Genomic DNA, 23,413 nt, shown 5'->3' on the forward strand with positions numbered 1-23,413 from the left:
ACAGATGAGCAGTCACCTTTGTACAAAGGAGCACAGATGTAAACCTCTCCCTTACTGCGCCCCAAATTCTCATCATATCTGACATCAAAGACAGAAGCCATCTCCCTAAGACAGCACAAATCATAAAGGCATCTCTTGAAAAGGGTTCTCCCATTAAGGATTTTCTTTACAGCTTGCTTTTAAATAAGATGTTTTTATAGAATATTGCAAAGAAAGGATCAAGGACATAAGCTACCCAAGATGATGAGAGTTGCGATGAGGATAATGAGAGGACTCTTATTTGGGAGAACTAGTTTGTAAATACACTAACAGTGAAAAGAGAGGGGCAAGATTAAGGAAGATTAGGAAATAATATCTACAGAAAAGTGACACTACTTCACATTGTTATCTAAAGCTGACCTTGAAGCAAACCTTTCTACATGTAAATTCTATAGCAGGGAACTATTTAAATGAAGTACACAGATATTAAATAAGTAGATTATATAATTTTTAGAGATTTAGAGTGCTTTAGTTTTTAGAGTATTTTTTACATCTATAATTCATTTAATATTTATAAAATTCCTGTGCAGAATTATTTTCATTTTGTCTTTAGACTTCTTACTGTTTAATCTATTCATTACACTAATATAATAAACAACCTTTTTAGAAATTCTGCAATGATTTCTCTATCACCATATTTCTGAACTCCTTGGCCTATCTATCATGCCAAATTTCTTACCATCTTTCCACCAATGCCTTATGCTTAGGCCATACTGAACTACCTACAGGTCAGTAAATATGTTCTTTCATATCTATCTCCACATCTTTGTTAGGTACTGTTTCCTATGCTTAGAATGCCTTCTTCTTTACTTCTATATGTTTTCATTTGAAAGTCCAAGAATTAATTATTCTGTAACCATCCTCTTATACTTCTCAATTTTCCCCAGCTACGTCAATATTTTAGATTGTCTGTTCCATAACTCTTCTCCAATATACGTAGTATCAACCATTCTAGTGAACTATAATTCCTCTTTTATATGTTTGTATCTTCTGTGTCTTTGGATTCAGTGACCTTGTACTTTTATCAACGTTGCTGCTAGAATTCATTTTACAGGGCCTGACACATAGTAACCATGCAATGAATATCTGTTGAGAGAATGAATGAGCAGCTAAGGCAATTCTTGAACCCTCAAGGCTTTTCCATTTCAGCTCAGTGTTCTTTCTGCTATATAAAAATGACTCTGCCAGTTGAATACTATATGCTGTATACATTACAACTATGAACAATTATTAATAAGGACTATTATTAGAACAAAGACAATGCTATCTTATAGTTATGTCACATAAGTAAATACTGTAATAAAGATTTTTGTTTTGAATTGTTATTTACACGTTAGCTATGTTCTGTTATCAGTTTGAAAATAAGTACCACTAAGGGGAAAAAAAGCATTATTTTTTTTATCCATTCATTAGAAAACATATTAAGACAGATCTCCTTATATACCTCTTTTGTCAGTTTATATACCAATTGGTAAAGAAGGGGTGTACAGTCAACTCTGAGAGTATAATTGCCTGAAAAATAAAGAAAATACAGAGTTTTATTTCATATGTCCAAATGAAATTCCATTTGTTTAATATTAAATTTATTTTTTAGTTTTAAACAAAATATAATAGTTTTCAAATCAAAGACATCATTCCATGGAATAAAACAGAGTAGAAATTGTTCTTCAGAAGAGAGGCTGCAGCATATATTTTGGATAAAAGGAGGTATAGGTGGACTTCAGTTGCTAAGGAAGCAGCTTCTACAGCAACCATAAGGATCATCCTACGGCAGCATTTCTTAGGGGAACTTTGACAAAGGAAGTGGTAAGTCCACAGCATTCATTTCTTATTCTTTTATTCAACAGTATATATCAAGACATTACACAAGAGCATGTCAGTGACTAGTAAGTACGCTAGGACATTAATATAGCAATTATTACAGTGCAGTGAAATCCTAGAGACACAAACCTCAAATGTCAGATTCAAAAGTAAGTTTGTAGTTTGTGCTTACTTCAAATTTTTTTACAATAAATAGAGGAAATATTTGTGTATAAAATATTCTTTAAAATATTTCTTCTTAAATATTTTAGCCAAATTTCTGTAATATCTCCATAGGAAGAATGTGGTTAATACTAGAGTTTAAAGTAGTAATCCAAAATAGGCAAATGGTAAATATAACAAAAAAATTAGGAGCAATAGCTTAGTTATAAATCATATTTATTCATATAATTATTTTATCTGTCATAAAATGGAATATGAAGGTATTATTGGGGCACCTGATAGGAAGAGGATATCTGAGATAGTGAAGTAAGCTGTAATTTATGGGCTTAATAACAACTAAAAAAGGTATTTGAAATAAAATTTAAAATTTAATTTCAACTTGAAATGAAATTTACCTTCTATAGATGAGTCTGAGTTGATATAAGCAATGCTTCTCTCCTGTAGTATTTTTACATTCTCCTATGGTTGAAGCAAAATTGTTACTTAATTCACAGTATTTAAAATTTCAAAAATGTAAACAAAATAAGCCATATAATTTTGTGAAAAAGTGGTCTGCAAATTCCTTTATGAATCAAATATCTATGCTTTCCTGTGAACATAATTTCTGAGACAGTGTTGATAACATAACTGGTTGGCTGACAACAACATTCACACAACTAAAACAATAAAGAATATTAAGAAGCAGTAGCTACTGTTCATAGCAGTAGCAGAGAGCCCCAACAAAAAAAATTATTTTCATAGTATGGTTCCTTGATTCCCTACATTAGAATACACGGGGGTGGGCCGAGCCTGTGGCGCACTCGGGAGGGTGCTGCGCTGGGAGCGCGGCGACGCTCCCAGCGGCCGCGGGTTCGGATCCTATATAGGAATGGCCGGTACACTCACTGGCTGAGTGCCGGTCACGAAAAAGAAAAAAAAAAAAAAAAAAAGAATACACGGGGGTGAGGCTCCTAATTCTGATGCCCTACCCCAGATCTGCCAATTCAGAACTGCTGAAAGTAAGGCCTGGAAACCTGTATTTTCTAAAAGGTGTCGCTGGTGATTGATCCTTACTTACACTGAAGTTTAAGATCCATTGAGAATGAATATCCAAGTAAATTTATTGTTTCAAAAATTAGAAATAAAAAATTTCTGCATTCAAAAAAATTTATCTACATTTACAAAAATATATGGAGAATTGATAGATTATAAAAAGGAGAGAAGGACAGAAAAATTAGAAGGAGAGAAGGAGGGACAAATTAGGACAAAAAGAAAACTCACATATTCACACTAATACACAGATCCAAGAAAGATAGAGAAAGACTAATATGGTCACACAAAGATGGAAACATGTTGAGAGAGCCCTTTACCTCTCTCTCTCTTCAGCTTGTTACTTTATGAGAACATACTATAGTAAAAAACATTTTAAGCTGTGTGTGGTTGTGGCACAAATTAAGAACTGTCACCTCTTTGCACTTGCCTGCATAGGCCAGATGATAGCTGCTTCCATTATAGAGAAATATAAAAATCAGAGTTTCCATTATAACAGATTTACAGTGGAAATAAAGAAGATTCCTTATGTGTATTTAAAGAAGATAAGTATGTTGCTGAATATGATCAAGAATCTGGTAGAAAACTGAAAAGAGTATTGAAATTATCTTTTAATGCACATGTATATAAATTAATGCAAAACATATTTATTATTTTATATCTTAGAATTCTTTTATCTATATTTTAAGCTGCCAAAATTAAAGAAACAGACATATGTATTTATATACATGTATCATTAGAAATTACATATTTCAAAAAGTAAATGACCTTAATGAATAAAATTTATTAATCTAAATTCACGTTATACTACCAAAATACCAATATTCATATAACCAATGTAGTTAAAATTTTCAATGTAAATGTAATCAAAAAGGATAAGTGATACCAGACAAATAACTGTGTGATTTTACCCCCACATTTATTTGATTCATATTATTCTTATTATTTTAAAATAATGTAAGAGGAAATAAGTTAGGAGGAAACCATCTTTAAAACACAATGGCAAGATATGTATGCCATACTTTAAACAACTCTATAAAACCTGGACTTATAAAAATGATAAATAGCAGATGGTGGAGGGAAAGTAAGTACTTGTATAGTACACCTATCTTTATAAAAATGTATAAGCTTACCTTTTATGTTTAGGTACTTAGAGATTACTCAACAGAGAGGCTAAGAGAAGAAGAGGAAAGAAAGAGGGCCTTGGAGAGAGATTTAAAGAATTAACAGCCATTGACAAATGACAATCACATCTGAAGGAAAAAAAAAAACCACCTCTGAAATTGTAAAATAAGTCAATTTACTAAAGAAATTCAATTTACAAAATCATAATCTTATATGAATACTTAACCATTAAGCACATATCTGCTATGGATGGTAAATATACTTATTTTTGCAATTTTATACAGAATCTGTAAATGTGAAATTATAATCAAAGTGTAGTCATCTTAATAGAACATCTTATGTCTTCTCAGATGAGAGAACTGCAAGGAAACTTCAATAACTTGAAACTTCAAGGTTTTGTATCAGTTTTAAGATAAGTTAATTCACCTGTAAAAAAACAGCTTGTTAATTTTGATTATTTCCTGAGCTTATTGATTTTACTTATGTTTCACAAAACAAATACAAGTAGAAACTAAAATATTCTGACAAGAGTGAATAAATTTGTCTGTAGCCTAGTAATAAGAGGTTATTCTGTTTTGCCAAACTGATGTGAAAGTAAAAACAAACTATTTCTTAAATTCTCCTGAGTCACTCTCCAAATTAAAACCATATTAGGTATTGGAATCTAATCGTGATCATTCTGAGATCCATAGATATCTGTACCCTGTTGACAAAGAAAATAACAAGAACCTTCTCTGTTTTATTTACCTCAGCCCATTCTGTAGAACCCAGAAGTCCAAATTCTTCTGCATCCCAGCTGGCAAAAATGATAGTTCTTCTAGGTCTCCAGCCTGTAATCATTAACAGACACGGTTATGTATAATAGCCTAAAAATAAAGGAAAACTAAGTCATTTTCTGTCATCACCTACCAAAGGAGCATTGTTTACCTCTACTCAACAGTTTTCCAAAACTCTGGGCAATTTCTTGCAAAACAGCAGTCCCACTGGTTGGGTCAATAGCTCCAAACACCCAGGAGTCCCGGTGACCTCCCAGAATAACATACCTGTCTGGGGAAAAAATGTGTGTTCAAAATAACTACAACTTCGAATACATTATAAATATGTGTAATTTATATTTTTAAATTAAACTTTCTCTTGAGTTTCCTGCATAGAAAATAGTAATACTATAAGGTCTTTTTTTAAGAGCCATACAATTTTTTCCCCAAATTTAGTTAGTTTCAAGTCAGCCATGAAAAAAAAAAAAAAAAATCAATTGTTGAATTGAAATTTATCTTCCCTTACTCTTTAATCTTTGGAAAAACAAAATGTTAAAAAAAAATTCACTGACTCACCAGGTTCAATGGATCCTTTGATAGTTCCAATTACATTGTAAATCCTTGTAATTTTATTGGTGTTATGAACATGCATTCTAACCTTCCTGGAATTTCAGAAAGAATTACTTCATATAGGGCAGTATGTCTATAGTCTTCCTCCAATGTTTTATTGTGAAAAATCTCAAAACTAAAAAAAACTGTACAATAGAGCAATGAATTCTCATAAACTCACCACTTAAATTCAGTAGTTGTTAACACTTTTGAACCATTTACAAGTAAGTTGCAGACATCAGGACAATTTACTCCTAAGTACTTAAGCATGCACCTTCATGATGAATTTTAAAAACTGTCTAGTATTTTATATTCCTCTTCCCTTACAGCTATATTGTTATTTACTTAAAAGTCAAAATACTGTATTATTCAAAATGCCTTAGGTATTCATCCTAAAAACTTTAAATACACCCAACTTAACTACAAAAGCAAGAAAGATGGCCCATTATGTAATAAAACAAAAAGAATAAGCATATTATTTGAATGTTTGTTTTTATATTTATATTAATTCCTACTATTCAGTAACTTTCTTAAAGATTATGGTAATAGTGCATAAGTACATTGTTAAAGAGCTGGCTGAGTGCTGCCTATAAAAAACGTGATCAATTCTAGCATTAAATGAGAATTTAGTAAGCTTGAATAAAATACACAATTATACAATTGTGTAGGTTGTACACAGGCCATTATTATAGATTCTGATTTGGGCTGGGCTTTAAATTCTATTCAGGAATTACAATTAACCAAATTAGAAAACAAGGGAAAATAGAATCAAACTCAGCCAGACAAAAAAAAACAATGCCACTCACACTTTATGAATCTATAATGACATGGGAAAACGTTGAGCCATTTTCCACAGGGGAACAAACTAGTTTTTACTTGTTCTGGAGGTAGGGAGATCCCAGTTGTTTTGACTTTGTGATTATTTCTTGAATAGAAGAACTAACAAGATGTATTTTACTAAGTGCAGATTCTGGCTTTTCCCCTCAAAAAGTATATTGTGCTTCTGAATGCATATTTAATCCACATGTAATATTCAATGAAGAGTACCTTTAGGGTGAAACTAATCAATGGGAGAATTTTTTCTTGTTGTTTTAAAGAATTAAAGGATTTATTTGTCCTACTGAGATAAAAAATGAATAGCAGAGAAGCAGAAACATTGTTTAGCACATGTTTCTAAAAATAGGAGCCTAAGATATGTGATTAGTAAGAAACCCAAATTCATTGGTATTATGTCATTAAATGAAGAAAATTAAGAACAGCATGAATGAGAAATGAGAAACATCTGTTAGTCTAAACATGAAAATAAACATAGGTTATCTGCTCAGATTCTGAAAAAAGCTCATCCACATCTTTAATCCCCATGTCTTTCTAGTTCTTAGTATCTCTGACATGCACAATTACCTAAAAGAATACCAATTTGTTTGCCCTATTATTACTTCAAACTCATTACGTTCCATATAAACTGAACTCTAGAAAGTAGGCTCCACAGGGCAGGAATTTTACCTGTTTTTTTCACCGCTGAATCCCCCAGAACCCAGAATGGTGCCTGGGGATAGTAAATGCTTAATAAAAATTTGTGACACGAATGAATATACTCCTGTAAGGAAAAATTAGGAAAGACCGTAGCTCATCTATCAGGGTTACCTTGGCCTTTCATTGTCTTTGACAATTTTACAACTCTGTAGAGACAGAAGTTAACTTGTAGAAAAATGACAGTAACACAAATAATAAACATCCACTGAAATGTACAATCCAATCTGCCTAGTGAAGGTTCATTTGAGTTCCCTCCCCCATTGTGGAAGAAACAAGTTTTTATGCTACTAAGTACATTCATTTTGGTATTCCTGATGAGCTGATTTTTTGAATTTTCCTTTGAACCAGTTTCAAAACCTTTCCAGGTTTTCTTATTAATTAATGAGTTAAATAAAATCTGTGATACATGTCCATTTTACATTTGTATGACAATCATAATTTTTAAAAAAAAACAATTTACTCTTAGTCATTTTTGGAGGTCCCACTAGATGTACCAATGGGTTCATCTTGTTGAACCAGGAATGGACACCTCAAACCCATTCTTTGTATCTTCTTTTGGCTCTTAGAGGTTAATCCCAAGTAACAATAGAACTTTAATTTTGCTGACACTCCACATCTCCAGCTTTATTTTTTTCTCTACTTATTCTGTGTTTTATGCTTTTACTTTTCTGGGGGGCAGATTAAAGTATTTCCTACTGATGGCAGCAATGATTTGGAAGTTGGCTTTATGTTGTGTGATTTGGTATCTCTCTAAATGGATTAGTGGATTATCAAGATCTCTCTGGGGTGGGAGATAAGAGAGAATCTATTTCTTAGGTTTTTTTTGTGGGGGGTGGGAAGGGTATTGTCGTTTGTATAATTTTTTGTCCATTTTGAGCTCAAATCAATTAAAAATTTTATGTCCACAGTGAAGGAGAACATTTTTTTGCTATTTAAACCTGGGGATAGATTTCGAGTTTACTCTTGAACTGTGACTTAAATTGTTGAACGAAGCTCTATGATTTCCCTTCATCTGTATGTTTCTGTTTGTAAATCAGAAAGACTTTGACCTTTCATTGTGTGAGCATGTTACGTTTTTCTACCTCTGAAAGGTATATACAAATTTGATAAAAGTCTCTTAAATTAGAAGAACTCTATTCTGATTGAATTATAGTGATAAACACTGTAAATAAAATATTTCTAAAATTCCTATGAAATGAGGAAATTGAACATTTAATACTTTAAATTTTCTGGAATAAAAAAAATTCCTATAGAAACTTAAACACTTTAAGAATCCATGCTCACATAGTTAAGGTAAGTTGTTAATAATCAAGACTGATTTAATAACTTTGGTTAAGAAAAACAGCTATGTCTTCTCTGATTTATCACTATTATATTTCACTCTCCTCCTACATTTCAGGCAAATCAAACTTCTTAAAGCTCTGATCATGCCATGCTGTTTGACAACTCTGCACAAGCTGATCTTTCTAGCTGGCATTTTGTGCCTGCCTTGATCCAATGAAACATTACTCTTCTGTAAGACTAAGCCCAATAAACACATATCCTGTGATCATTCCTCCTCAGCAACAGTGCTATGAAGTATTAATAACAATGATAATTATAATGGTAAGTCTATTGAGACTTACAGTAGCTACATGTTTTATCTATTTTAACTCTTTTTTTACTCCACACAGTAAGTGATCAATAAATATTGGTTTCTTTTTCTTTTCTCCTTTACCTACTTCCTTAACTTAACCAAGTGTTTCACATGTATAGCATTTTGAAAGTACTTGAAGAATTATTTTTAAAACTTCAGGTGAAAAGGGAAGTTAAAGAAAATCATTGCTTGAAATGTTAAACCTATAACTCCAATGTAGTAATTTAGGGGTCTCTATGAAACTATTGAGATATCATTTTTGAAATAATTCAATACTATATTCTGAAAGTACTTCTTAAGTGACATAAAATGATCAATTTTTCACTAGTGAAAATAAGAAAAAGAGATAAGCAAAATATACCTAGCAAAACACTTATCTTGACAATTTTCCATTAAAAGTAGAAAACATTTCTGGGCTATTAAAGTAATGAAAAATTACCTGAAAGAATCACTCCCTGTAAAGCCAGGTCCAATACTGTAACTTACATTGAGTGTTCCCTTCCAGCTCTCATCTGGTGGAGCAGTTCCTCCCATATGGCTGTCAAGAGAAAATGAAAATGCCAGAAAAAGGCTGAGCATCACAATTTCCAAGAAGAAATCATAAAGTTTGATGATGAGATAATATTTCGTTACTATAGCTAAGAAATTTACCAAATGATTTTCTAAGAGCATTTGCTAAGTGCCAAGACTCTCAAAAATCCCTTCCCTTGTGGAGCATACATTACAGTGAGAGAGACAGAAGTGAGAAAAGTTAGTAAAATATGTAATACATTAGTGACAAAAACTAAGCAGGGAAAAATAAAATAGTGAGGGCAGATGGGGGGCATCAGCCTCCTTTCTCTTGACCTCAATAATTTATGTGGGAAAACACTCTCGGTTTAAGAAATCCCGAATACAGGAAATTCATGACTGTGTTAGGGAGAAGATATAAATTCTTAAGTTGTAGTGGTACAGACATTTAAAAATGGAAATTGGGGGATATGTAAAAAGAATATTAGTTACGGAATACAATAATAGCAAACATTAATTGAGCATTTACCATATTCCAGATACTGTGCTAAGTACTTTACATATGATCTCATAATAACCTGACAGGGAGAAACAATTACTGTCTTCATTTTACAGAAAAAGAAACTGAGTCAGAGAAAGATTAAGTAACTGGTCCAAGGTCACACATCTAGTAAGTGGTAAGCATTATATATTTACACTACAGGTCGAGTATAAATATCTAATGAATATCTAAGGAAATCCATCTACTTTAAAAATCTCAAATTAGTACTCACTCATCTTTGGACATAGTTCGGCATTTGAGAATTTCATTTGTAGCAAACAGAGCAATGTTTTTATTATTATTTCTTAGTCACTGATTTCTCTTATGGAGTAAGATGGAGTGTTCTATTATTCCTATTTCTGGAGTTATTTTGATATGAGACTGAATGAGATTGAACATAATTAGATTTTATTGGTTTTAAATCAGAAAATGAACACATTAGTACAAAATATTTTAATCTCATATTCAACTAGAAAACTATACCGTAATAATATTTCTGCATCATTATATCCAATGGGATGTATAGGTATTTGGGGGATTCCCACTCCATCTTCAATGTTAAGTCTGAAGGTGTACTCTGCAAAAACCAAGTGCATAAATGAAAATAATGAAGAAACTGAGCAAGGCATATACAGGAATTTCTTGCATTACTATGGCAGATTTGCTGTACATTTGCAATTATATCAAAATTAAAAGTTCCCAAAAAGTCAAATGATTGTTTTACCTAATATGATCTATTTCATCAACAGTAAAATTTAAAGCTTTTACATTTTAAGGTAAAATTTATTATAAAAATTATATATTCATAAATTTGTTTTTACATTTCACATAACTGTTGAATTTTACAAGAATATTTTATTTCCTCAAGCTTCATTTAAACAGATGCCTGGAAGATGTGTCACAGATTCTAAAACTAGAAATAATTGGAAAAAAAAAAAAAAGCAAAGGGAATTTATGAGATTTTAATAATAAATGATAAATATCTTATTTAAACAATAATGCGATATTCTCTTTGAAGAAAAATTGAACAGTTATTGTCAGCCTTAAAACATCATTGGGATATTGGTTTTTACCCGAGATGGAGTAAAAGGGACAGGTTTTACCTTCATGCCTAAACTAATTTTAAAAATGACAAATATACCCAACAATAGTTCTACCATAAAATTTTCCTATTATTTATCTTTATATGATAATTGACTGTTGAAATAGAAATTTTAACAATACAATTAGATAGAAATTTACTAAGTATATAAGACTTGAATAACACTATCAACTGACTTGTCCTAATTCTATTTATAGAATACTCCACCAAAAAGCAGAATAGTCATTCTTTACAAATGCATATAAAACATGTATTAGATAGACCATATTCTAGGCCATAAAACATGTCTCACTAGATATAAAAAATCATACAACGTATGTTTGCTAACCACAGTGGAATTAAATTAGAAATCAAAGATACCTAGAAAATTCCCAATTATTTGAAAATTAAATAACACATGAGCCAAAGTAGAAAAAAGAAGGAAAATAGAAAGTATTTGGAATTGAATGAAAGTATAAACACAATATATCAAAATTTGCAGCATGCAGCTAAAGCAGTGCTTTTAGAGAGAGTTAAAGCACTAAAACATCTATTTTAGGAAAAAAGGCTCCAAACAAATTATATCACATTCTACACAGAGATAATCAATAAAACTCAAAGCTGACTTTTTTATTGCTCTGCTCTCTTTGAGTAGAGCAATAAAACTGATAAAATCTCTAGCAAGACACATCAGGTAAAAAAGAAGAAAATACATAAATTGCCAATATCAGGATTAAAAGAGAGAATCTCATTCTAGTACCTGCAGACAAAAAAAAAAAAAAAAAAAAAAAGGAATAAGAGAATATTATAAACAACTCTATGTCCATAAATTTGATGAGTTAGATGAAATGGACAAAATCCTTGAAAGACACAAACTACCAAAGCTCACTCAATAATAAACAGATAACCTGAACAGCCATACATCTATTAAAGAAATATAATTTGTAGTAAAGAACATTTCTATAAATAAAACTTCAGGCCCAGATGGATTTCTGAGGAATTCTACCTAACAATTATAGACAAAATTTAACCCATTCTACATAATCTTGCAGAGAAATGAAGAAGATGAACTAGTTCCCAACTTATTCCAAGAGGCCAACATTACTCTGATACCAAAATGACAAAAAGATACTATGAGGAAATAAATCTACAGGCCAATATCTCTTATGACCATTGACAAAGATATTCCTAAGAAAAACTTACCACAAATCTAACAACATATAAAAAGATCATACATTGTGACCAGAGTTTAACATTTAAAAAAATCAATGTAATTTAATAAAAGTAAAAAATAACATATGATCATCTCAGTATACACAGAAAGCGCATTTGATAAAATCCAATATACACTCCTGATGAAAACTCTCAGCATATTAGAATAAAAGTGAACTTCCTCAGTCTGAAAAAAACAGTCTATAAAAAACTGAGAGCTAACGTCATATTTAATGGAGAAAGACTGAATGCTTTCCCCCTTGGAACAAGAACAAGGCAAGATGTCTGCTCTAACAACTTCTATACCACTTTGTACTGGAGGTTCTAGCCACTAAAATAATAAAAAGAAATCTAGATTGGAAACAAAGAAATAAAACTGTCTTTTACTTGCTGATGGCATGATCACCTACATAAACTGATGGAATCTACAAAAACCTAGAAGAACTACTTGGTGAGTTTAACAAATTTGCAGGACACGAGATCAATGTACTACTTCTAGAAATACAACAGTGTTTCTATTTACTAATAATGAACAATTGGAATTAAAATCTAAAATATAATTTACAATAGTATAAAACTATAAGATGCTATGGACAAATCTGCCTAAAGAGGTGCATGTTCATACAATGAAACTAGAAAACATTGTTGAACAAAGTTGAAGAATGATGTGTTGTACCTCCCATGAACCAGAAGATTCAACATTTCTAACATGTCAGTTCTCCCCAAATTGATCTGTAGATTTCATTTAATTCCAAAAAACCTCAAGGAGGCTTTTTGGTTGAAATTAGCAAGCTTGTTATAAAATTCACCCTGAAAGGACCAAGAATAGCCACAACAACTTTGAAAATGAAGAACTGTAACTGGAAGGACTTACATACCTATTAGAACATAAAAGTCAAAAGACTGTCAACAAAGTATGGATGAGGAGGTAGCAACTAGAACACTCACATACCGCTGTTGGAATGTAAAATGAAATAACCACTTTGGAAAATGATTTGAACATTTCTTAAAAAGTTAAACATCCATCTACCATATTATCTAGCCATTACACTTGCAAGTATATGTAGAAAGACTTTTACACCAACTGTTCATAGCAACTTTGTATGCAGTAGCCCCTAAACTGAAAACAACCCAAATGTCTATCCACAAGTAAATGGATAAATGAACTGTGGTATAATAATTCAATGGAATATTACTCAGTCAAGAAAAATGACCTATTGACATAGATGCAAACATGGATGGATCTCAAAATAACTATGCAGACTGAACACAGATCAGTAGTTGCCTGGCATGGAAGGGACAGAAAGAGTTGGGAGGAAGAGATTACAAAGAGATGAGAGGAAACTTTTTGGAGGTAATGGACATGTTCATTAGCTTTATTGTGGAGATGGTTTCACATATGTAAAAACCTTTCTAGTTTTATATTTTAAATAACACTGTTAAAAAAAAACTCACTGATAGTTTTAAAAATAGAAAAGTACAATCTAAAGAAGTGTGAAATCTCTAGGTAACTTAAAAAACCTAAATTCTAGTTTGGTAAGAGCAATATTACTTTGGGTATGAGGATCAGTTTTCTGAGCCTCTACTCTGCTGAAGGTAGAAGGAGAGTATCAACTTACTGTTCCCTCTCATGTTCACACCTCATGAAAAATTAAAACTAAAATAATACAAGGGAAATGCTTTTGAATTCCCAGCAATAGTAACCCACAGTTATATAATTGTACAGAATTTTAGTTTTATTGTTATTCTGTAGATGCTTGCTTTTATCCCATCTAAAAGGATGAGAAGTATTTTTGTAAAAATGATAGACTGAAAGTCTCATCCATTACCTTTAGCTGGATAGCCTGGAGTGAGTGGATCACCAGCACCATTCAAATTTAACACATTTCCTCTCTGGGCTGCAGTTCCAGGAAGGTTCCATCCTTTAGGATATGGCTGCACCTCAGGGGCAAAGTAGTCAGCTGGATCTGAGTACAAGATGATTCCTATGGCTCCTGCTAACATGGCATTTTTAACCTGCAGGGGCAACATACAATCCATAATGCAGAATGGCAAATGATTGGCTTTTCACATAAGAAAAAAATCAATTTAATAATGGAAGGAAATATAAACACTGCTTTTTATTGTGCCGTTACACATTCAGTTCTCCTTGCCTTGAATACAATTTCCCTCTTGGTAGACCTAAGAAACTTCCATTTATTCTATAAAACTCTAAACAAGTTATCACTGTCTCTATGAAACATTCCTATTGTCCCCCAAACTGCAAAATGAATGCCTCCCTTCTTCTTTGTACTTCTGTATTTTATATATATTTCTACTGTAGGATAGATCATAGTTTATTAAAAATATTTTTAAATGTCTGTCTCCCTTACTAGACTGAGGGTGTTATTGAGAACATGTACTACGTCTTATTCACTTTTAACTACCCACCCTCCAAAATTTAGCACATCATGGAGTAAGCACTCTACAAATTTTTATGGAACTAAACTGATTTAAAATTTTATGCAGGACAGTAATAGTGTATGGAAGACTTCCCAAAGTGTTTTTGTAAATATCTAACAATTCAAACTGGCCAAGAATAGGAAAATCTACCCTGTGAGATGCTGCATTCTTCATTATCAGAAGCACTGTAGCAAAAGATGGATAACTATCATTCTTGGTTCACGAAAATGCATTCCAATATTCAGAAAGCAGTCTGCTATATAAAAGTGGAAGGTGGAAGTATAATTTGTTGCAACTTTTTTGAAGGGCAATTTGATTATGCCTATCAAAATTTTGAAAGAACATACACTAGGATTCAGCCATTTCACTTCTAGGAATTTATACTACAAAAATCTTCAAACAAATGTTTGAAGTGCATGTGAATCAGGATTTCACAATGGAATTATTCATGGTAGTAAAAAATTCAAGACAAGCCAAGTATTCATCACCAGGGGAACGATTAAATAAGTTGCTTATCAATTCTGTGAAATATTATGCCATCATTTAAAATAATGAGGTGTTCAATAAGCAATTATATAGACATTGCTAAATACCAGCCACTATCCTAAGTGCTTTCAAACATAAACTCATTTAATCCTAATAAGGACTCTATGAGATTGGTGCTATTTCAGCATTCCCATTTATATTTGAGGAAACTTTGGCACAGAGAGGTTAAGTAATTTACTCACAGTAAAAGATCTAGATAAGAGGGTCCTGCTAGATCAGACACAGGTGGTATGAATCTAGGGTGCTATATACTTATCCACTATATTATACATCACACTATGTGCTGACATGGAAGAATACCCATGAGATATGGCTGAGTGAAAAAATACAGCTACACAATACACAGTATATGATGCCCACCTTGTAAAAAAACATTACAACTTTCTTTTTGTATATACACAAGGTGCCTTGAAAAGTTCATAGAAAATGCATATTATGAAAACAGTATGCATGCATTTCGAAATTTTTTTCTGCACCAAAATAAACTCGTACTAACTTGTTATAACATCTCTGAACAGGATCTAGTTTGAGGCACTAAGAAAGATAAGACAGCAGTTTGAAAAGAGCCCCTGTCAAAGCAACATGAATTCTGCTACAATTAAAGCAAGAACAAATATCAAACTGATGTTGAAGCTTGGGTAGAAGAATGGTGTAAGCATTGATGCTGTACAATAACTTCATGGGGACAATGCCCCAAAGAAATTAGCGGTTTACAAATGGAAAACTCATTTTAAGAAGGGACAAGATGATGTTGAAGGTAAAGCCTGCAGGAGCAGAATATCCACATCAATTTGCAAAGAAAAAAGTGAATTTTGTCTGTGCTCTAGTTGAAGAGGATCAATGACTAACAGTAGAAATAATAGCCAGCACCACAGACATCTCAATTGGTCCAACTTACACAATTCTGACTGAAAAATTACAGTTGAGTAAATTTTCCACTCAATTGGTAACAAAAAACTGATGCATCCAGATCAGCTGCAGACAAGAACAGAGTTATCAGTGGAAATTTTAAACAAGTGAGATCAAAGTCCTGAAGCATTTCTTCAGAGAATTTTAATAAGAGATGACACATGGCTTTACCAGTATGATCCTGAAAACAAAGCACAATCAAAACCATGGCTACCAAGAGGCAGAAGTGGTCCAGTCAAAGCAAAAGAAGACCCATCAAGAGCAAAGTTCATGGAAACAGCTTTTTGGGACGCTCAAGGCATTTTACTTGTTGTTTTTCTGGAAGGTCAAAGAACCTACTTATTATGAGAGTGTTTTGAGAAAGTTAGCCAAAGCGTTAGCAGAAAAATGCCCAGGAAAGCTTCATCAGAGAGTCTTTCTCCACCAGACAATGACCTGGCTTATTTCTCTCATCAAACAACAATTTTGTGAGAGTTTTGATGGGAAATTTTTAGGTATCCACCATACCGTCCTGATTTGGTTCCCTAATCTTAACAACTCTTTAAAGGCCACCCATTTTTCTTCAGGTAACAATGTAAAAAAGACTGCATTGACATAGTTAAATTCCCAGCACCTGCAGTTCTTTAGGAATGGACAAAATAGCTGATATCATTAGTTACAAAAGTGTCTTGAACTTGATGAAGCTTACGTTTAGAAATAAAGTTTATATTTTTTATTTTTATCTTTTAATTTCATTTTCCTACAAACTTTTGAACTTCCCTCTTGTGTATAAATATGTATGAATGTGTGCATATACATCGGTGAAGTGGGTATATAAAACATACATATTTATATTTCACAGAATTAGGTCTAGAAACAGCTATTAAGATTGATTATGTCTGGGCAATGAAGTTGGGTAATGCAGGGAAGCTTTTACTTTTTAGTTTATATAAATTTCCATTAATTAAATTTTAAAAAGCAAATAATACTTCTATAATTACAATAATTAAAAATGATTTCCCTTTCTAGATATGTGAGGTAACATAGAAACAGGATTTTCTGTGCACCCATGCTATTAGCAAAAAATAAACTTTTTTTTTTTTTTTTTTGCAAATTTGGAAACTGTAAAGCAAGTTAATTATTTACATTTATAGGATATTTCCTCTAGAAAAACAAATAACACCCTACTTTATTTCCTCTGAAGATTTTCCCATATCTTGCAATAACAATCTTTCCAGTGCAGTTGATGCTCATCTCTCTTTCTAGTTTAAAAAAGTCTTCAGTACGGGCATAGTTCACATATACAAGATCTCCCTATACCGAAAAGAAAATAAAAAATACATAGTACTGTTAAAGAGAAAACAGCAACAGAAAAATAAGTTTGCTATGTAATACTGCATCAATCAAAAGTTTTCCTTTCTTATTTGGGATTGATAAACAGATGCGCGGGCAGAAGGCTTTAAAGAATCTTTCAAAACCCCGAATAGTTTTAAAAAAGTGATAACATATAAAACATATTTTATTTTACTTATTTAATTTTTTTGGTGGCTGGCCAGTACAGGGATCCAAACCCTTGACTTTGGTGTTATTAGCACCACACTCTCCCAAGTGAGCTAAGTGACCAGCCCCCAAGACATATTTTAAACAATGATTCTGTTTTAAAGAAATTATCCTAATATATTGCTCCACAGAAAATAAAGAAAATAAATATAATTTTAAAAATCCCAGCTATATTTAATTTCCAACCATGACATTAATTTAAGAACTTCTGTGGCATTATCTATAAAATTAGATCTACAAACCTAACAAAAATTCAGATATTGGCAATGAAAAGCTTGTAAAAACACCTGTTGTCCTTCGCTGAATTAAAGGTAGGTTCAGCAGTTTCTTTGTCATTTCAAAGAGTGGCATCTGCATTCAGGTTCTGTTTTTAACGTATTTATTTTCTTTCTTTTTTTCTATTTTTCTATTACAGTGTTTTTTTTTCTGTTTTATTATTATTATTTTTAATTTGGGGGGCAAGGTGTTCATACTACTGAGCATCAAACAATGGATTAACATATCTGGTTACCTAATCCCCTACGTTTTAGTTCTCCACATAGGAAAAAAAGAAAGAAAGGAAGAAAAAGGGCTTTTATCTTACCTCTGGCATACCCTGGGCTGAGAAAGCATTATATGGTGGTACAATATTGGTAACATTCTCATATCCTTCTGGTGGTGGTTCAAGGTATGAGGTTTTGAAAATCTAGCAAGAATTGAAACATATCAAGTTGGAGAGAAAGACTCCAGATCATTATTAAGGTATAATTCATTTTGCCCCCAAGTATACTCTTAAGATTAAGCATCCTGGAGCTAGGTTCTATAATTAAATAGGTAAATTCCACTGACAACAATGAGGAAGACTTTATAATTATTTTTTATTTTTAGCCACAAAACAAATCTCAATATATTTAAAAGGAATAAGATATTAGAAAATATGTTCTCTGGCCACAATAACAGAAGGAAATTCAGAAAATTCAAAAATGTGTGGAAATTAAACAACATTCTCCTAAATAAAAAATGGATAAAAAGAAAAATCACAGGGAAATTAGAGAGTACGTTGAGATAAAAAATCAAAGTGCAACATATCAAAATTTATAGAATGAAGGGCTCATGCAGTGCTTAGAGGAAAATTTGTACTTGTAAAGACCTATATTAAAAACAATGAAAATCTCAAATCAGTAATGCAAATTTCTACCTTAAGAAAACAGAAAAAGAGGAGCAAATAAACCAAAAGCAAATATAAGTAGTAAATAAATATTACAACAGAAATATATGAAATAGGAAATTAGAAAACAATGGAGAAAATTAACAAAACCAAAAGTTGATTATTTAAAAAGAACAACAAAATTTGCAAACCTTTATCTAGACTGACCAAAGATAGAAGAAAGACAAAAGAATTACTAAAATCAGAAATAAAGCAGGGGTATTATTACATTGTCATTATAGCTTTCTGTGGTAGTAAGATTTAGTTTCTTTCTCTTTCTCATTTGCATTTTTGTTCTACCAGAGTGTTTTGTTTTATCTTGTGTATTTGTGGTAGTGACTGTCATTTTTCAGATTCCAGATGCAGGACTTCCTTGAGGATTTCTTGTAGAACTGGTCACATGGGGATCAACTCCTCCATTTTTTATTTGGAAAATACACTATTTTTCCCTCATTTCTGAAGGATATAGCCTTACTGGGTACAGTATTCATGGCTGGCAGTTTTCTTTTAGTATTTTGAGTATATCACCCCATTTTCTTCTAGAGCTCCCTTATAGGTGACTTGATGCTTTTCTCTTACTTCTTTTAAGATTCTGTCTTTGAGCTTTGCCGTTTTGATGATAATGTGTCTTGGAGAGGATTTTTGGGTTGAGTCTGTTTGGGGATCTTTGTCCCTCCTGGATCTGAAAGTCCGTGTAGTGGTGGTTCAAGCTATGATGTTTTGAAAATCTGGCAAGAATTGAAACACATCAAGTTGTAGAGAAAGACTCCCTATAGCTGTGAAGTTTTCTGTTATTTTGTTGAACAGGTTTTCCATGCCTTTTCCTTTCACCTCCCCCTCTGGAACCCCCATGATTTGAATTTTTGTGCACTTAAGGTTGTCTGCTATCTCTCTTAGATTTTCAGTTTTAAAAATTCTTTTTTCCTATTTATTTTGTCTGCCTGGATTGTTTTGAAAAGAATATCTTCAAGATCAGAAATTCTTCCTTCTGCTTGTTCTAGCCTACTGCTTAAGCTCTCCGTGTTTTTTTTTTTTTTTTTTTTCATATCATTGAGTGAATCTTTAAGTTCCACGAGTTCTGCCAAATTCTTTTTTAAGGTATTAATTTCCTTGTAAATTTCCTCCTTCACATCCTGGATATTTTTCCTCATTTTATTATGTTTTCTGTGTCTTTTCCTGTCTCAGTGAGTGTCCTTAAGATTGTTGTGCAGAGATCCTTTTCAGTCATTTCAAGAGCTTCCTGCTCTATATGGTCTGGTATTTGAGAATTACTGTATTCTTTTGGTGGTGTCATATTTTCTTGGCTTTTTGTATTTCCGGTATCTCTACAATGACATCTGGCCATATGGTAGAGCAATTGCTTCTTCTGTTACTCTGTAGTGGGCTTTGAGGAGAGAGATGTCCTCTTCTTTTTCCAGTCCCTGCTGGTGACTCTCCTTGTGTCAATGCAGTCAAGTGTCTGGTGGGCCACCTACGCAGTGGCTGTGGCTACCGCTGTGGCATCAAGCCGCTTTTGCAGCAGCAGTGGCTGTGGCAGTGGTGGGCCACCCATGCGGAAGTGGTGTTTTTGGAATGCTCCTTGTCTGCTTCTGGGCACAGGATGCTGCCCTCGGCTCCCGCCTAGGACCCCAAGTGTGTCCAGTTGCCTCCCTGTGTCTGGGTGGCAGGGGCTCCCCTTGTCTCCTGTCTATGACCCTGGGTGTGTTTTCCTGCTTCTGGCAAGACTTTATTATTGTTTTCAAAATAATAGAAAATTTTTAAGTACATACAATCCCAGGTAATTAAAATTTCCCTTATAAAATATAAAAACAGGGTTTCAAAGGTGGTATTCTCATGATTCTCCTTTTTTGACTATGCCTTTTCAGCTTCCTTTATGGGACCTTTTTCTTTTGTCTTCATTTAAGTATGTTTTGCATGTTTTATCCCTAGCCCCCTGCTTGCTTCATTCTACACTCTCTCCCTGTGAGATTTAATTGACTACCAGAATTTTTTCCATAGCTAATATGTTTATGAAGCTCAGTTTTTCAGACTTACGTATTTAAGGGCCTTATTTTATTTCTATTTGGAGTCCAAACTCGACATGTTAAAATTTGAATTTATCTTCGCCCACCCCTAGGCCTGCTTCTGGTTCTGAATTTCTTACCTCTATTAACAGCCTCACTAGTTAGCCATCAATACCACATAGTCTAGGAATCACTCTGAACTCCCTCTTCACCTCTTTCCTCCAGTCAATCACTAATTTAGTCCTGCTAATACACCACCTAACTATTTCTCAAATCCATCAATCTTCCTTCTTCCTACTAAAATCCTAATTCAGGACTGCATCATCTTTTGCCTGGACTATTGTCTTCAGACTGAAACTTTGAATTCCTTGCTTTGTCTAGGTATAATCTGCTGAATGCCCACCCAATCCATTTAAAATGCCTCTCTAGCTACATCCTTCCCCTGCTTAGGAATTGTCATTATCTCCCATGGACTGAAGTTGAAGTGAAAGCTCCTTAGGACAGCATAAAAGTCCTTCTCTGACCTGTCCCAAGAACACATCTACTTGCTTACGTTTTTATCATGGCTCACTTTGTATTTTACATTCATGAAATGCAGAAAAATTTTAAGTTCTCCTCATAATACTAAGCTAGTGGCTATATGTTTCCAAGCCTTTGCCAGTATTTTCTTTGGCCTAGAATTCTCTTACCTTGTTTTTTAATTTAGTCAACCCCTTTTGATCTTTCATGACTCACATATCAACTCTTTTAGGAAGGCTGCTCTAACTCCGAGGCTGGGCTAAGTGACTCTTTTCTATGTAGATAAAGAGCCCTAATCATACTCTTCATAGAACTTACCATATTGATTTGAAATGAGGCATTCCATTGTCTGCCTCACCTTACTTTAGCAAAGGATCCACATCCTAGTTTCATTTTGACATCAGAACCTACCACCATGCCTCACACATAATAATTGACACTAAATAATTAGCTTGCAACTTATTTGTTTTTCTTAAAAACGTGAGTTCTATTGCATTATTAAAAATTTTCTATTTTTACTTGACCCTACATTGCAATACATATAAAAGGGCAGGATTATCAAATATAAATGTACCAACAATTCCACATCACCTCAATTCCATGTTCATCCACAATTGATATATAGTTGGCATTTGTCTCATTAGGATAAGATAGGAGAACATCATAATGAACCAACTTGGCTGAATCTAGTCCAAACTTCTTCCACTGGGTTTGGATCTTCTTGGCAAGTAGTAAATTTTGTTCTGTTCCTGCCAGATGAGGTAGCTTTGTAAAAGAACTAAAATGAGAATAAAATACAAATGGGAGTTATAGACAATACTCAATGTGCCTAAGAACAATTCAAGATGTTTTACTCATCCTTTAGACATTATCATTTCTATATGAGAGATTAAAAAAAAAAAAAAGCTAGAGTTACCAGTTTCTACATATGACAATTTTTAAATTATGAGTGCAACTGCAGTTTTCATATTACGCTCCCTTAGAAAAGAACACATTCCATGGTAAACAACAATCAGCAGAGGCCCAGATATGAGAAGATACACTGGAAGAATGTCATTCTTCTGTACCAGTAGTACTCTTTCTTGCTCCTCATCAGCAAATAGAGGACATTTTGTGAAAAAAATAAAATAAAATTTACAAAAAGCTTAATGTTTGCCGGGGCCAGTCAAGAACTTCTACATTTAACTTATATACTTCTACTGTTGATTATACCATGTATGTAGTTGCTTATTTATCTCATTGAGGTTAAGGTCTATGCATTTTTACTTTTATATTCCCTAGTGCTTAGCTCTTGCCTGTTACCCAGGAAATACAGGTTTGTTGAATTGGATTTGGGCAATGTTCTCTTGGTTCTGGGTGTAAATGAGTTGTAGCATTTAAGTGACCTCACAAATGTAGTTCTTAGTGAGACTCATTTTGCTTGAGGTGAATAATATTTTAAAAGTTCCCAACCCTCCCCCACCACAGCATCCTTACGGCAATAAGAAATACTTCTGTAAATTGTTTTTTTTAGTCAACTAGAGGAAAACCAAAAAATACACAGCAGTAGAGAGAAATTAACATTTATTGAAAACTTTCTATATGCCAAGTGCACTACAGGCACTTTCACATGTGTTATCTCATTTAATTGTCAGTCCTTCTTCCATTATGGACATTTTGCAAAGGGGGAAACTGAGAGAGTGATTAAATAACTTGTTCCTAATTTTACAGCTAATAAATACTGGGGCTAGAATCTGAAATTATAGCTGTCTGGTCTTGAGAAATAGTGGTATTTCTAAATAATTCATCTGATTGTTATTACCCAACTGCTTAAAATCCTTCTGCAGTTACCTACACCCTGCATTATAAAATTCGCACTCCAACATGGCATATATGGACCTTTTAGGTCTGATTTTCCCTTCCACCTTTGAGCTTCATTTCCCTCCACTCTCTTTACAAGCTTCTACTCCTGAAATGATTATTCTCTCATACTTTTTATGCTTTCACAAGGTCTTCTCTCAGACATAGATATTGTCTCATCTACCTAAGTCTCCCTCCATTACTACTTCTACTCATTCCCCTTTACTATCTGCAAACTATTAACCATCTACTAGGACTCCTCAAGTATTATCTTCTCTGTGATGCTTTCCCTCTTTTATCATTAAATGAAAACAGGGTTACTGATGTTTAACATCGTACAATATTTGTTTTTTAAAAGTACAAGTGCGTTTAGAGAA

The 23,413-nt window shown here is 33.0% G+C and overlaps 1 protein-coding gene across 1 annotated transcript in view; it reads right to left on the reverse strand.

Moving 5' to 3' along the window:
- The window catches only part of NAALAD2 (N-acetylated alpha-linked acidic dipeptidase 2), a 51,038-nt gene that overhangs the window by 16,776 nt on the left and 10,849 nt on the right, over nucleotides 1-23,413 (reverse strand). Inside the window, exons 5-15 of the mRNA XM_063094846.1 lie at nucleotides 21,789-21,975; nucleotides 18,073-18,174; nucleotides 17,118-17,243; nucleotides 13,883-14,069; nucleotides 10,244-10,337; nucleotides 9,149-9,247; nucleotides 5,508-5,593; nucleotides 5,104-5,223; nucleotides 4,924-5,006; nucleotides 2,418-2,481; nucleotides 1,484-1,551 (exon numbers count right to left, since the gene is read on the reverse strand). Coding sequence (XP_062950916.1) covers nucleotides 1,484-1,551; nucleotides 2,418-2,481; nucleotides 4,924-5,006; nucleotides 5,104-5,223; nucleotides 5,508-5,593; nucleotides 9,149-9,247; nucleotides 10,244-10,337; nucleotides 13,883-14,069; nucleotides 17,118-17,243; nucleotides 18,073-18,174; nucleotides 21,789-21,975 — 1,216 coding nt within the window. The remainder of the gene's footprint in view (nucleotides 1-1,483; nucleotides 1,552-2,417; nucleotides 2,482-4,923; nucleotides 5,007-5,103; nucleotides 5,224-5,507; nucleotides 5,594-9,148; nucleotides 9,248-10,243; nucleotides 10,338-13,882; nucleotides 14,070-17,117; nucleotides 17,244-18,072; nucleotides 18,175-21,788; nucleotides 21,976-23,413) is intronic.

This window comes from Cynocephalus volans, chromosome 4 (assembly GCF_027409185.1).
Source record: "Cynocephalus volans isolate mCynVol1 chromosome 4, mCynVol1.pri, whole genome shotgun sequence".
Classification (NCBI taxonomy): domain Eukaryota; kingdom Metazoa; phylum Chordata; class Mammalia; order Dermoptera; family Cynocephalidae; genus Cynocephalus; species Cynocephalus volans.